Consider the following 15,773-nt stretch of genomic DNA (forward strand, 5'->3'; position numbering starts at 1 on the left):
AACTGAAGGCAGCTTTTTGATGAACATCGTGTTACTGAAGCAGGATATAATGCTTTGGCAATTTGCCAATGTAACCTTCCTGAGGAAATAATTGAGAAATGAAGGTAAGATTCAAAGATGTAGTCAAGTACATTAAGGCGTGCTCTGCTGTCAAGTCTATTCCTGTTGAGTGTGCTGCAGTACAGAGTTTAACGATGAGGTAAAATTGAATTAAACCCCTTTATGGACCACAGTTGTTCTCTCAGAGGTGTATTCAGGGGTGCGCCTGCTCCCCATGGGTCTCCGAATATCTTGTCCAAACATAGATAACAAATCACTGGATGTTCTCACTCTCGGTGAATTGCTTAGAGGAAGAAATTCTCATTCTTTGTAGGGAATCCTAGCTGTTGGGATGCTAAACTGAGCAGAAGTTCACACTGGGCTGAGAGTGGGGCATTGATTGTCCCGCTCAATCGGGTTTTCCCTCAGGAAGATGAGCAGAATCTTGAGCCTGAATTCGCCCCCACCGTCTGAAGAGTCGGCGGAGAACACATCACTGCCAGCCCCAGCGGCACTCGTGCCAATTTATGCTCCAATGAGCATTGTTTGGCATTAGGCGGGACGTCCGCCCCTCACGGGGGAGGAAGCCCCGTGGGCAGCTCTCCGGTCACTCCGCGCACGGTGCCGTAGTGGCCGGAAGAGGAACTGCAGGGAGCTTCTTGGCATTAAGTGGAGAGGGTAAGGGACAGGGGGGTCACAGGGCGGGGAGGGTGCTGAATGTCTGGAGGGTCGCAGTGTCCGTTCCATGTAATGTCGTGCCGGGTTTTGGGGGGGGGGGGTGCGTTAGACTGGGGGAACGTGAAATTCTGGCCTTGGAATTCAATCCTTATGGCAACATAAGAAGCCGTGTTTTTTTGTTTCTCTCGCTGATTTAATTGTGTTCTTTCCCTGCAGCTAAAGAGATGGTCAGGGCCCCGGTGTTTATCGAGAAGCTGCAGAACACCGGGGTGGCCGAGGGATACCCGATACGGTTAGAGTGCCGCGTCTTTGGCGTGCCATACCCTCAGATCTTCTGGAAGAAGGATAACGAGTCCCTCACTCAGAACACGGAGAGAGTAAGGTGAGCGGGTTTGTGATTCCTGCCCAGGCTGCACAGCCGGGAGCTGACCGTTGTGATGTGCATGTACCTTATGTACCTTTTAAGGGTACATTTATATATAACCCAATGTGCTCTGTAGACAGAGCACAGGTCGGACATGTCTGCAGAGTCTCCTAGTTACCATTGCTTGTACATTAGTCTTATCTTCAAGTAAGGAACCAATATTATTGTTTTACCAATTCTTGCCATATGATTGGTATATTTACTGCAAAACAGAAAAACGCAACGTAGACATTTTGAATCAAGACTAATTTTTATTCATTCATAAGGTGGCACGGTCTGTCTTTGATGCCCATCTCTGATTGCCCTTGGGCAGATTAGGCTCAGCTGCCTTCCTGAGTGGCTCTCTCTGCCACTACAGAGGGCGGTTAAGGGCCAATCGCATTGCTGTGGTTCGGAGTCACGTGTCGTCCAGACCTGTAAGGAGGCCGCTAAGGTTTTTTTCAACAATCCAGCTAGTTTCATGGTCATCATTAGCCGAGACAGCTTTTTATTCCAGGCCTATTTAATGAGTTGTACCGAATCTCCCAGCTGGAGTCCTGGGATATGAACTTGCGTCTCTTCATTACTGGTCAGTAGCATAACCACTGTGTCATAACTCGAAAACTTCCTTTTCGTAAAAGGAACTCCGCCCCCCCCTCCCAACAGCACTGTGGGTGTACCTACACCACAGGGACTGCAGCGGTTCAACAAGGCAGCTCGCCACCACCTTCTCAATCATAGATTATCATAGAATTTACAGTGCAGAAGGAGGCCATTCGGCCCATCGAGTCTGCACCGGCTCTTGGAAAGAGCACCCTACTCAAGGTCAACACCTCCACCCTATCCCCATAACCCAGTAACCCCACCCAACACCAAGGGCAATTTTGGACACGAAGGGCAATTTATCATGGCCAATCCACCTAACCTGCACATCTTTGGACTGTGGGAGGAAACCGGAGCACCCGGAGAAAACCCACGCGCACACAGGGAGGATGTGCAGACTCCGCACAGACAGTGACCCAAGCTGGAATCGAACCTGGGACCCTGGAGCTGTGAGGCAATTGTGCTATCCACAATGCTACCGTGCTGCCCACAAAGGGTCAAGGGACAATTAGGGATGGGCAACAAATGCCAGCCGAGCCAGCGACGCCCACATCCTCACGAAAGAATAGAAAAGAGACAAGTTGTAAAACCAAATCAACTAGAATCCACAAGTGGCCATTTATTATCTGATGACTGGATAAATCTGTCATCTGATCCTTCTAAGAATGTCTGATCAAAGACACGGGTTCCTCTGTGGTGGTGACTTGGCAATTATTTGCATTCAGTACATAAATAGCTATTAGTCTGTCCAGGGAGAACAATGACTCCTTCTTTGGCATCGACAGAAGCCGGTTCCTCTTTTTAAAAAAAAAATTCCCCCAACTATTTTGTAATAAGCTGAAATGCTAGGTTTGTATCTTCTGTAAACAATCAAATTCCACAAATTCCATCCACCTCGAAACTCAATTATAACCCTCGCAACTCTCTCCTCAATTATAACCCTTGCAACTCTCTCCTCAATTATAACCCTCACAACTCTCTCCTCAATTATAACCCTCGCAACTCTCTCCTCAATTATAACCCTCACAACTCTCTCCTCAATTATAACCCTCGCAACTCTCTCCTCAATTATAACCTTTGGCTAAGGTAGTCCTTCATCGGATTAGAAGGGAATAATTACAGTTTATTCAAATCTCTTCAATTTTGAACCCATTTAAAGGTAAGCCTGATAACCAAAGCTTTTTTAAACATGCGTATGTGGATATAATGTATATTTCTATTGTCAAAGCATAGCCATTTTCTACATCATTCTATATCTTCTGATGTAGATGCATTCATTATCAACTTTAACTTGTACTTATTTAGCACCTTTAAGGTCGAGGAACAGTAAAGATAGGATTGGTGAACCAATGGTATTGGTTCCATTACAGCTGCAACACTGGCATTTTGCTGGCAATGTGAAAATTGCCCAGGTGTGTCATGCACACAAGAAACGGGACAAATCCAACACCGCCAGTTACCGCCCTATCAGTCTACTTTCCATCATCAACAAAGTGATGGAAGGAGACCGCAGCTACCTGGGCACACCACCAGCTGCAAGGTCCCCGCCGAGCCCCCCATCGTCCTGACTTGGAAATATATCACCGTTACTTCACTGTCGCTGGATCAAAATCCTAGACCTCCCTCCCTAACAGCACTGTGGGTGTACCTACACCACATGGACTGCAGCGGGTCAAGAAAGCAACTCACCATCACCTTTCCGAGGGTAATTAGAGATGGGTAACGGAGACGGCCCACATCCTAATGAACAGATATTATTTTAACACCCCTTGGAAACATTGGACGGGATTCTCCAGTATCCCAGCCAGGAGTTTCCTCGCGGCCAGTTCCCATCAGTGTCAGTGGGAATTAATATTGAAGCCACCCCACGTTGGCAGGAAACCCACAGGCGGAGGTGCACCGCCGACAGGACCAGAGAATACCCCCTGCCAGCGAACGGCCGGAGAATTCCGGCTCTTGCCCGTATGTATGTGGAGGCCACCCTACAATGGGATTGGGTCTGAAATGCCTGAGATCAGGCCTGAGGCTCCATGATCTTTTCAATGATGCTCTCCAGAAACCAGAGGCAGGTTCTATCCTCAAACTGTGACTCACAAAATTGCCATCTGGCTACCAATGGGTTGGCGAGTATGCAAAAACGGCCAGGATGTTCCATTCATGGTACTTTGCGAGAAACGTCGAGCACAACCCCCAGAGCTTGCACCTCCCTGCTCCCCTTCACATGCTGGCCGCGGGATATTTTACGTCCATCTGGGATGGAGCTTCAATCTAATGTCTCGAGTGAGAGTTGGCACCTTCCGACAGTGCAGCACTCCCTCCATACGGCACTGACAGCCTTGATTGCATGCTCAAGTCTCTGAAGTGGGGAATGAGCCCTTGAGCTCTGGGCTCTGAGGACAGAGAGAGGATTATCCCCCCCCTCTTGGAGCATTGGCTGACTGACCCCTGACTGGAACTCAAATGAAATGGTTTGGGGGAAACTCCAGTCACACCAGCTTCCAAGTTCCGAGCTTTACGTAAAATAAAGGTAGGCAGTGTGAGGCATGTTGTTGTTGCACGGGCAATGGTCAAATTGGGGCAGGAAGCACTTTTACAATTAGGCTATGCTTGATACAATAGAAACAAAAATAGAAAATAGAAGCAGGAGGAGGCCATTCAGCCCTTCGAGCCTGCTCTGCCATTCATTATGATCATGGCTGGACGGTAATACTGTCCTGGACCCAGCGGGGGTGAACGAGGTGTTTAAGGACTTTTATAGTAAATTATATGAGCCAGAACCCCCGGCTGGGGTGGAGGGGATGAGGCAATTTCTGGATCGGTTGAGGTTCCCGAGGGTGGAGGAGGGCCTGGTGGAGGGGCTGGGAGCCCCAATTGAGATTGAGGAAATAATCAAGGGGCTGGAGGGCCTGCAGTCGGGCAAGGCCCCGGGGTCTGACAGCTACCCGGTGGAATTCTAGAAGAAGTTTTCCGAGATATTGAGCCCACTGCTGGTGAGGACATTTAACGAAGCAAGAGAGAAGGGAGTCCTCCCCTCAACAATGTCGCAGGCCTCGATTTCATTGATCTTGAAACGGGAGAAGGATCAGGAGCAATGCGGGTCATACAGGCCGATTTCTCGACTGAATGTGGATGCCAAACCGCTGGCTAAGATACTGCCCATAAGGATAGAGGACTGTGTCCTGGGGGTAATAGGGGAAGACCAGAAGGGATTTGTAAAGGGCAGGCAACTCAAGGCCAATGTTCGAAGGCTTCTAAATGTTATTATGATGCCCTCAGAAGGAGAGGAGGCGGAGGTGGTGGTAGCGATGGATGCGGAGAAGGCTTTTGATCGGGTGGAGTGGAATTACCTGTGGGAGGTGCTGGGAAGGTTTGGGTTTGGTGAGGGCTTTATTGACTGGGTGCGGTTGCTCTATCAGGCACCAGTAGTGACTGTGCGTACGAACCGGCTGAGGTCGGGGTATTTTGAATTACACCGAGGGACGAGGCAAGGGTGCTTCCTCTCCCCGTTACGGTTTGCTTTGGCCATGGCGTTAAGAGCCTCTAGGAACTGGAAAGGGCTGGTTCGGGGAGGGGCATGGTGCACCGGGTCTCGCTCTACGCAGATTACTTGCTCTTGTACATTTCGGACCCGTTGGAGGGGATGGGGGAAGTAATGCGAATCTTGGGGGAATTTGGCAATTTTCCGGGGTATAAATTGAACACTGGGGAAAAGCGAGATGTTTGTGATCCAGGCAAGAGGGCAGGAGAAGAGACTGGGAGAGCTGCCGCTTAGAATGGTAGGGAAGAGCTTTCGATATCTGGGAATCCAGGTGGCCCGGAAATGGGAGGCACTGCACAAGTTAAACCTATCCCCGCTGGTAGAACAAATGGAAGGGGACTTTAAGAAATAGGACATGCTCCTGCTATCACTGGCAGGGAGGGGACAGACCGTGGAAATGACGGTCCTCCCCAGATTTCTGTTTGTCTTTCAGTGCCTCCCCATCTTTTCCAAGCGGGTGAATAAGATTACTTCGGGCTTTATCCCCATGGCTTTTTCCAAGCGGGTGAATAAGATTATTTTGGGCTTTGTGTGGGTGGGTAAAACCCCGCGAGTGAAGAAAGTGTTGCTGGAGCGCAGTCGGGGGAGGGTGGGTTGGCGCTGCCGAACTTCTGCAATTACTACCGCCCAGTAGGGCGGATGGAGGCGGCGTCATGTTAAGACACCAGTCTGGGAGCGCTGGTAGCGGCACATCTGCTGTTCTCGCCGGCCCGATACTCCACAAGTCCGGTGATGGTGGCAGCTCTGAGGATCTGGGGAGCAATGGAGGAGATATAAGAGAGTGGAGGGAGCATCGATTTGGACCCCGATTTATAGCAACTACAGGTTTGTACTGGGTAGGCCAAATGGCGAGTTCTGGAGTTGGCAGAGGGCAGGAATTGGAAGGATGGGGGATCTATTTATAGACTGGAGCTTCCCCAGCTTGAAAGCCTGGGAGGATAAATTTAAATTGCCAGCAGGGAATGGTTTTAGGTATTTGCAGGTGCGCAACTTCCTGAGAAAACAGGTGCCGGCCTTTCCGCTGCTGCTGCCACGGGTGATACAGGATAGAGTAGTTTCCAGCACCTGGGTGGGAGAGGGGAAGGTATCAGATATTTACCAGAAGCTTTCGGAGACGGAGGAAACTCCGGTGGAGGAGCTTACAGGCAAGTGGGAGGACGAGCCAGGAGGAAAGATAGAGGCGGGTCTTTGGGCGGATGCCCTAAGCAAGGTTAATACATCCTCATCGCGCGCCAGGCTTGGTCTGATACAATTCAAGGTAGTCCACCGGGCACACATGACGGTGACCCAGATGAGCACGTTTTTCGGGGTAGAGGACAGGTGTGCGAGGTGCGCGGGAAGCCCAGCAAATCATGTCCACATGTTTTGGGCATGCCCGAAGCTTGGAGGGTTTTGGCAGGGTTTTGCTAAGGCAATGTCCACGGTTCTAAAAACATGGGTGGTGCTGAGTCCGGAGGTAGCGATCTTTGGAGTGTCGGAAGATCTGGGAGTTCAGGGGGTGAAAGAGGCCAACGTCCTGGCCTTTGCCTCCCTGGTAGCCCCGAGTATAAAGACCTGGGTTACTGACATGGCTGGGTGTTTCTCAGTCTCGAGAAAATAAAGTTCGCCTTAAGAGGGTCACTGTTAGGATTCTCCCGGAGGTGGCAGCCGTTCCTCGACTTTCTCAGGGAAAATTAAAAATGTCAGCAGGTGCAGTATTCCAAGGGGGGTGGGGGCGGATTGTTGCTGTAAGGTTGAGGCGTGTGAATATTGTTTATTTTACCATGTTGATGTCATTGTTTTTGTTACTGTTATAAAAAAATTCAAATACCTTAATAAAATATTATTTTTTTAAAAATTATGATCATGGCTGATCAGGTTCAATACCCTGATCCAGCCTTCTCCCCCATATCCCTTGATTCCTTCAGCCCCAAGAGCTATATTTAATTCCTTCTTCCAATTGCACAATGTTTTAGCCTCAGCTCCTTTCTGTGGTGGTCAATCCACAGATTCACCACTTTGTGTGACTAAATTTCTCCTCACCTCAGTCCTAAAAGGTTTACCCCCTTATTATCCACAAACTATGACCCCCCCTAGTTCTGGACTCCCCCACCATCGGGAACATTCTTTCTGAATCTACCCGGTCTAATCCTGTTAGAATCCTGATACTAGGGTGGCGCGGTGGTTAGCACTGCTGCCTCGTGGCGCCCTGGTCCCAGGTTCGATCCCGGCTCTGGGTCACAGTCGGTGTGGAGTTTGCACATTCTCCCCGTGTCTGCGTGGGTTTCGCCCCCACAACCTAAAGATGTGCAAGGGTAGGTGGATTGGCCATGCTAAATTGCCCCTTAATTGGAAGAAATTAATTGGATACTCTAAATTTATATTTAAAAAATAATCCTAATGCTGGCCTAGCAACCAACAAGAACAACTTGCATTCATATAGCACCTTCAACATGGTAAAGTCTCCCAACACCATTCACAGGAACATTATCCAGCAAAATTTCACACCGGGCTATATGAGGAGATGTTAACGCAGGTGACCTAAAAGCTTGGTCAAAGAGAGAGATTTTAAGAAAGCTTTAAAGGTTGCCATTTTAAGCTTTAGTTTTGAAATGGGAGCAGACATTTTAAACAATACTTTTAATGCCGAGATGTTGCAGGAAGACCAGCATTTATATTGCGCCATTCATGTCTTTGGGACATCACAACGTGCTTTTCAGTTAACTAATTACTTCTGAACTGTGGTCAGTGTTGTAATGCAGGAATGGTGGCAATCAGTTTGACCACAGCAAGCTCCAATGTGAACAGCAAGGTGATAAAGACTGGACAATCTGGCCTGTACCTGTTGGCTGTGGGATAAACTTTAAGCGGGATAACATAAATATTGTCCAGGACACCATGAGAACTCTCTGCTCTTTTTCCTGGCCATGGGGTCTCTTGCACACACATGGGAGCTCAGACACTGCCTCGTTCATTGTCTCAGAAGAGAGGTGGCACCTCCAACACTCCCTCCATACTGTACTGTCCTGGGAGTGTCAACTGAGAAGGTGGGCTCACGCCTCTACACTTCTGCACATCTTTAAAATGCCGGTGACACTTTTAATGTTTTTAAGTGACAATAAATGATATTAAGATCTGTTTAGACTCTTCCAGAGATTGGTATGTTTTAGTCTTAATCCCTTACTCTATTATTTAATTTGGAAGCTACATACTCCAATACCTGGAATAAGTCATAATTTAGACACCAGTTAAGAGCTCCTTTATCCTAATTAACATTCCGAAAATGTTCAGTGGGCTGTCCGCCCTGTGAGGAAAAGGATACAGATGCACCGGAAAAGGGAGGGCGATATGGTAACACAGTGGTTAGCACTGTTGCTTCACAGCGCCAGAGACCCGGGTTCGAATCCCGTCTTGGGTCACTGTCTGTGCGGAGTCTGCACGTTCTCCCGGTGTCTCCGTGAGTTTCCTCCGGGTGCTCCGGTTTCCTCCCACAAGTCCCGAAAGACGTGCAGCTAGGTGAATTGGACATTCTGAATTCTCCCTCCGTGTACCCGAACAGGCGCCGGAATGTGGCGACCAGGGGCTTTTCACAGTAACTTCATTGCAGTGTTAATGTCAGCCTACTTGGAAATGGAATGGAAATTGCTTATTGTCACAAGTAGGCTTCAAATGAAGTTACTGTGAAAAGCCCCTAGTCGCCACATTCCAGCGCCTGTTCGGGGAGACTGGTACGGGAATTGAACCATGCTGCTGGCCTGCCTTGGTCTGCTTTAAAAGCCAGCTATTTAGCCCTGTGCTAAACCAGCTCCTGTGACACTTGTGACACTAATGAAGATTATTATTATGACACTGATGATGCAAGATTTGGAAATGGGGGCATGATGATGTAGGTGTCGCTCAGTAATCCAGAGGCCCAGGTTAACACTCCGGGATCAGATCCCATCACGGCAGCTGGTGGAATTTAATAAACCTGGAATTGAAAGCTAGTCTCATTAATGATGACCATGAAAATATCACTGATTGTCATAAAAACCCACCTGGTTCACTAGCGTTCTTTAGGGAAGGAAATCCGACCTCCACGTGACTCCAGGCCCACAGCAATGTGGTTGACTCTCAACTGTCCTCTGAAATGGTCTAGCAAACCACTCAGTTCAAGGGCAATTTGGAATGGACAAAATATGGGAAAATAATAGAAGTTATAACAACCAAAAAGGACTGAAATAGGCTGAAGCCTGTTTCCTCTTTAAAATAGTGGGCTGAGTGGTGGCCTGATGGAGATAATCCAGACAGTGCAGAAGGAGGCCATACAGCCCATCATGTCTGCATCCACCCTCTGAAAGAGCACCTTACCTAGGCCCACTCCCCCGCCCTCAGTCCGTAACCCCACCTAACCTACACACCTCTGGACACTTTGGTCTTTAAGATAATGACAGGGTTTTTGGTAGAGTAGATGACGCTGACAATTTGAGCGAGAGACCAAAACTGTCGCCGTTGATTGGAAGATAAGCGGCAATAAATTGAATAACCCGGGATTGGGCGGAACCTCTTTATCCAGAGAGTGTTTAGAATGTGGAGCAGATGAGATGAATAACACAGGTGCAATTTGTGGTGATATGCATGTGCACATCAACGTATGTAGTTATCTATCAGCGTCTCTGGTTATCGGTACGACCTCTGACCAGCAGGTGGCGATAGAGATTCACCATGCGACTTGAGAGATTCGGCAGTTGGTAGTGAGTCGTGCTCGAGGACAGTCGCATCAGAAGTAGCTCCAGGAGAATTCGCTGAATTCATTTATTATTTACTGTTTGCATTATAGTTTGTCAGCCTTGTTGATAAACTATCTTACTCGTCAAAGAATTAGATGTTCTGTGTGCATCTGTACTAGGGCCACAACACAGAACATAACACAGTTAAGGAGAAGCTGAAAAAATCAGAAGGATATGGTGATAGCATGAGATGAAGAGGGTTAGAAGGAAGCTTGTGTGGAGGGTACACGCCAGCATTGACTAGTTGGGCCGAACGGCCTGTTCCTGCACTGTAATCTCCTGGTGCAATGGTGGAATTTCACTGAACATTTCCTTATTGTAGTTCCATTCTGCTTGGGTAACGGTGATACATTTTCATTTTTCAGCATGCACCATGACAACAAGGGTTACATCTGCCTGCTAATCCAGCCAACCGCAAAGGAGGATGCTGCATGGTACACCGTGTCTGCTAAAAACGAAGCTGGGATAATATCCTGCACAGCCAAGCTGGACGTTTACAGTGAGTCCAACTCTTCCCTTTGACAACTCAATCCCCAAAAGAGTAGTGTGTTCACTGATTTGACAGAAAAGAGGTAAAGAAGGGTTTGCATTTATGTAGCGGCACAGGGCCTCGGTCTAATGTCTCTTCTGAAAGATGGCACCTCCAACAGTGAAGCACTCCCTTAGTACGACAGTGGAGATTTTGCACTCGAGCCCTGGACCCGTAACCTCCTTAATTTGTGTAGCACCTGTCACATCCTGGGGCTGTCCCAAAGCCTTCATACAGTCAATGATGTACAAAGAATGAAAAGTAGAGGGGCCTTATTCTTAAGCTTAAAGGTTAGGAATTGGTTAGGAAGTAGATTCTGAATGTTTGAAATTTAAACCAGGCAGTTTGACCCTGATTGGTCAAGGCGTTCCCCTGAGGAATGAACCAGCAACTGGCTATCACTTATTTTGTTCAGCTGAAACAGGCGCAATGTGTGTACATGTTCTGTCTGTCTGCAAAGACCAGGTATGTGGTAATACATGTAGCTTCCAGTGCACATAAATCCGCCACACTGCGAGCCTGGCTGACAATCTTAAATTGGTTGACGACGTCATTCTTGGCACACTGAAGATTATTTAACAAATGTTGTCCAATCACAGAATCACAGCTAATGTTGGACACTGTGTTTTGAATTTTGCAGGTGTGGGCTGGCTGGGTATAGTCTGTAACTTGCCCATTGCACCCAGCAGCTGAGACACGCTGTTCGATACGATTCGGCAGTTGTTGGGGCGTACGGCCTACATACCAAGCATCACGCTGGCACTGAAATTCTTATACCACATTACTCGTTTGTGTGATAGGCTGGACGTCTTTTTGGCTTGATGGCAACATCCTGTTAGTGGTGAATGCCATTTATGTTGCCGCTGCATAGTAGCAGCGTGAAGCAGCTAGCTTCATCTGTTGCTTGAATTCTTGAGATAACTGTCCTTCCAGGATAATCTGAGGAATACGGGACACTTTTCAGAGCCAAACGTGATGGCCTTCTTCAGTTTGTGCAATATTTCACGTGTGAAATGACCTGATCAGCATTGCCATTATTTCGCAGGATGTCTTTGATGCCCCCTATTTCAGCATCAAGCTTGCACGGTGGGCAAATGGCTCATGCCCCATTTGTGAGGTTGCCAATAAGGCCTATATTCACAGGGCCCTGTACTTTGCAGACAGAAAGAACATGTATACACATTACGCCTAAATCAAAATAAACAAAAGGCATTTGCTGACTCGTTCCTCAGGGCAATGTCTTGACCAATCGGGTTCAAACTGCCTGGTTTACATTTCAAACAATGCTTGGCAGTTAACTGTCAGTCACCATCAACTGGTGCATTCTCCATGGTAATGCCTCTGCCAATCAGAGTCTGCTCGCCTACGAATCAGTACTCCCTTATTTTACAGTATAAATTGTTGTTCTCCATTATCAGTATTCTTGCAAATGGTCCTGATGAATGATAGACAAAAATCTTCAGCATGCCTCTTTTTTCAGCAACACTCAAGCTCTGTGCTGGTGAACAACTTTAATGTTTTGTCTCGTCAGTTTGAGTGTTATCCCCAACAATGATCTGAACTCACAGACACTCTTGCTCTATTTGTAATGCTCTCTGATGAAAAGAATGTCTTGCATTTTTAAAGCACCCTTCGCGACCTCCAGGCTCAGGGACCCAAAGTGTGTTATACCCAACGGGAGAGGTCGCTTTCCTTTTTCAATTGCTGAAATCCTTTCTTTTAACCTTCAGCCCCTCAGTGGCACCAGAATCCCAGCTCCAAGCCAAAGAAAGTGCGGCCCTCCACCAGTCGCTACGCAGCGCTCACCGACCAAGGACTCGACATCAAGGCGGCATTCCTGCCCGAGGCTAACTCCATCCACCTCGGCCCTCAATCCAACCTCGTGGAAAGCGACGACCTGTAGCTGAACTCTTGGAGAGTGGGAGCGCGAAAGAGAGAGAGAGAGAGAGAGCGGGAGAAAGAGGAAGAGGAGGTATCAGGATTACAAGCAGAGGGAGAGAAACTGCCTCTTGTTGGGGGGAGTGGGGGGTGACTGCATCCGGACCATCATTTCGTCAAGTCCGTACACACTGAATGCCTTTGTTTTTTTTAAAAATATGCATCAATACAAAAAAACTTAAGTATGGGATAAGGTGAAGACGTTTCGTAACTGCGATCGGGGAGACGGCATTGGTGGCCAGGCGAGCTGGCATTGGTGGCCAGGCGAGCTGGCATTGGTGGCCAGGCGAGCTGGCATTGGTGGCCAGGCGAGCTGGCATTGGATAGAACAGGATTTTACCACATTCATACATTTTGTTACCCATGTCTCACCTTGCATGGTTCGATTATTAAGTAGGTATTTTGCTACACAGTGGCTTCAATTTATTATAAACCATTATATACACATTGTTAAAAGGATATATCTCAGATAATCAGTGTCACCAAGTGCCTGAGCTCAAAAACTATATTATGCAGGTAAGTGTGTGATGTATTCTGTGAGTGATAACTCTCTGAGCAGGGGTTGTGTTTTTTTTTATTTGGACATGGGTTATGGTAAAGGGTGAGCGAGGTGTGGTTATTTGTGCGCGCTGGGAGTCCTCATTCAGATCCAGCTTTCAGCACACCTGGGGTTTTAAACAGGGTATTCCTATGAAGCAGCCAAAGGCCCGATCAACTCATGGGGCGCAGGTATCTGCTGGGTCTGTCAGCTCTGTATTTCACATGGACAGCGCTGCCTTTCTCAGGCGGGAGTGTCTTGCCTCCCTCTGGGCGAATGGCAGCAGATCTGCCTGCAATACTGGGTCGAGCAATCCGCGCACACACGTACGGATGCATGTCAGGCAGGTGGTGTGGCAAGTTCGGTAACGGTGCTCATTCTCCAGCCCGTGACTAAGTCGCCCCCCCCCCCCCCCCCCCCCCCCCCCACTCCCCCACCCACCACCCCCTCAGATTCAGTTCTGCCTCCATCCTTGGTGATTTCTCACACGAGCAGCAATGGATTGATATCCGTGACTGCACTCTCTGGTCACGGAACCACATTGGTAATCCTGGAGGAGCCAATGTTCAAACCGGCCTTGCCTCCAGGTCAGAGAGACAGTAGGTGCCGCTGTGGTTGGAATGGGAAGCGGGGTAGAGGGGAGTAGGGAGAGGTAAATGCTCCCATTGCTGTACATCTCTCTGGTAGCTGGACGTCAGTGTGTTATTCCTTTTTTCCCCCCCCCAAGTACCTCCTTAGTCAATAATCTTAATCCCTGGATGAGTTTTCTTTCCGAGTGCACTCGATGGTGCGTTTAGGTCATTTACTGTGAAGTGGGCTCACCTCAGACTTTTAATGCAACAGTTGTTTTAGGGGCGGGGATGGATGTTAATTCCTTTTATCCGCATTTGCGATTTGGGGAATGTTGATGGCTGAGAGAAGGTGTTGTTGGTTTGAGTTAGCCAGCTGGGCCAGTTGACAACTAGGAGGTTGCGTTGATGTGGTAGGATCTTAAATGAGTTTGCCAAGCGGGTTATAGCTCACTTGCCTGGGAGTATTTTCCTCCTCGCGATTCAATGGACGCAGATTTGGAGTCAGGCTTTGGAGAGGGGTGACAGGGGGGGGGGGCGTGATTCTCCCATGCTGCGCCGTATGGGAGAATCGCCGTTCGCTTCATTTTTTCCCGTGGCGTCGGTCCGATGCCGGCAGGCGATTCTCCGAGGAGCGGGGAATCGGCGCCATTTGGCGCGGCGCCGGTCGCAGGCCGCTGTCCGCGGCCAGTCCGCCGATTCTCCGGCCTTGCGGAAACTGCAGCGACCCGCCGCCGCCGCCGTTCACACCTGCTCGCAGCCGGTGGGAACTCTGCGCGTAGGGTCGGGGGCGGCCTGTGGGGGGGGGGGGGGAGGGTGCTCCTTCACCGGGGGGGGGCCTTCGATGGGGTCTGGCCCGCGATCGGGGCCCACCGATCGGCGGGCCGGCCTCTCCAGCCCCGGCCCTATTTTATTACGCGGCCGGCCCCTGAACCCCCACGCCATGTTGCGTCGGGGCCGGTGCGCTGAGGAAGTCCCCCCCCCACCCACCCCCGCGCATGCGCGGGTTGGCGCGGCACCCAGCTGTCACCGGGAAGGGAGGCTGGAGCGGCGTGGACTGCTCCAGCGCCGTGCTGGCCCCCTGTGGGGGCCAGAATCGCTACTGCCCACGCCCGTTTTGTGCCGTCGTGAAACGCGATGGCGTTCATGATGGCGCGAACACTCTCTCTACATTTCGGAGAATCGCGCCTGGGAGGTCCACTGTCCTGGAAGCAAGCGGTTACAATTAAAATGAATACAGGAGTTAGCCAAGGTGACACACACACACATACACAAATACCTTCCGGAATGCATTCCAGATCTCAATTCTTAAAAGGAAATGTGCTAAACCGCCTTTTTAAGCGTGTCCCCTTAACCCTTGTTGCGGATTGTTTTCCACTTGTCGACCCCAATTACCCCTCCTCGCCGGTGGCGGTGGGTAAAACCCAAAATGTCCCTCTCTAAACCCGGGAGGGGCATTTGATCCGGACAACAACAATCAGTTGGACTGATCCGGCCCGGGAAAGGAACACGCAGAAGCACTTTGGGAAACACGCATTCACTAGATGAGGATACAAGGATGCCTTGCCTTACATCGAAAATGACTGTACTCGAAAGCAAAAAAAAACAATGCACACATTCATTATTTAAAATATGCAAGTGCATGTGTCTAATTTCAGCTCGGACCTTGCGATTAATCTGCCTTTTTTTGTTTTGTTGTTTGAGGTATTACGTTGAAAGAATTGTTCTATTGCTATCTGGTATTGTATATCACAGCATTTTAACTTTCAATACTTTATGAAGACGATCTGCACACAGTGCGACTGGTATCACCGGTTTAGCGAGCGTTTTAAGTAAATATTCAGGTTGACGCTGATGCATGATGGTTGAGAACGGGAAAAATGTGATTGGCGATTTTGCGGGTGGGATTGCTGCCTTCAGTAAGGCCTTTGCCTGAGGTTCTTTGCATTGCGACCCTCGTATCAGCAGCCATTGGAATGGAGCCTGCTGATGTATTCTGCAGACTTAATTTGCCTTGGGCTGGCAGCTGGCTTTTCTTCGATATTGCGGCGGACCTTAACGAAAACGCTTCTTTTTCTGTGACAGTGTAAAGTTTTTAAAATGCTGCATTTGCTACTCCTGGCATGTGACGATTATAAATTTAATAAAAATGCTGGAATAATTTATGTGTCTATGTTTATTTTTGATGGC

At 48.9% G+C, this 15,773-nt stretch overlaps 1 protein-coding gene across 7 annotated transcripts in view; it reads left to right on the forward strand.

Annotated features, from left to right (window-relative positions):
- palld (palladin, cytoskeletal associated protein) overlaps positions 1–15,744 on the forward strand; it is a 614,708-nt gene extending 598,964 nt beyond the window's left edge. For all 7 annotated transcript variants that reach the window (XM_072515728.1, XM_072515727.1, XM_072515731.1 and 4 more), the window contains 3 exons: positions 934–1,099; positions 10,375–10,508; positions 12,269–15,744. In XM_072515728.1, coding sequence (XP_072371829.1) covers positions 934–1,099; positions 10,375–10,508; positions 12,269–12,441 — 473 coding nt within the window. In that variant the 3' untranslated portion in view covers positions 12,442–15,744. The remainder of the gene's footprint in view (positions 1–933; positions 1,100–10,374; positions 10,509–12,268) is intronic.
- Positions 15,745–15,773: the final 29 nt, after the last annotated feature.

Source organism: Scyliorhinus torazame, chromosome 9, assembly GCF_047496885.1.
Source record: "Scyliorhinus torazame isolate Kashiwa2021f chromosome 9, sScyTor2.1, whole genome shotgun sequence".
In the NCBI taxonomy this organism is placed as follows: Eukaryota; Metazoa; Chordata; class Chondrichthyes; order Carcharhiniformes; family Scyliorhinidae; genus Scyliorhinus; species Scyliorhinus torazame.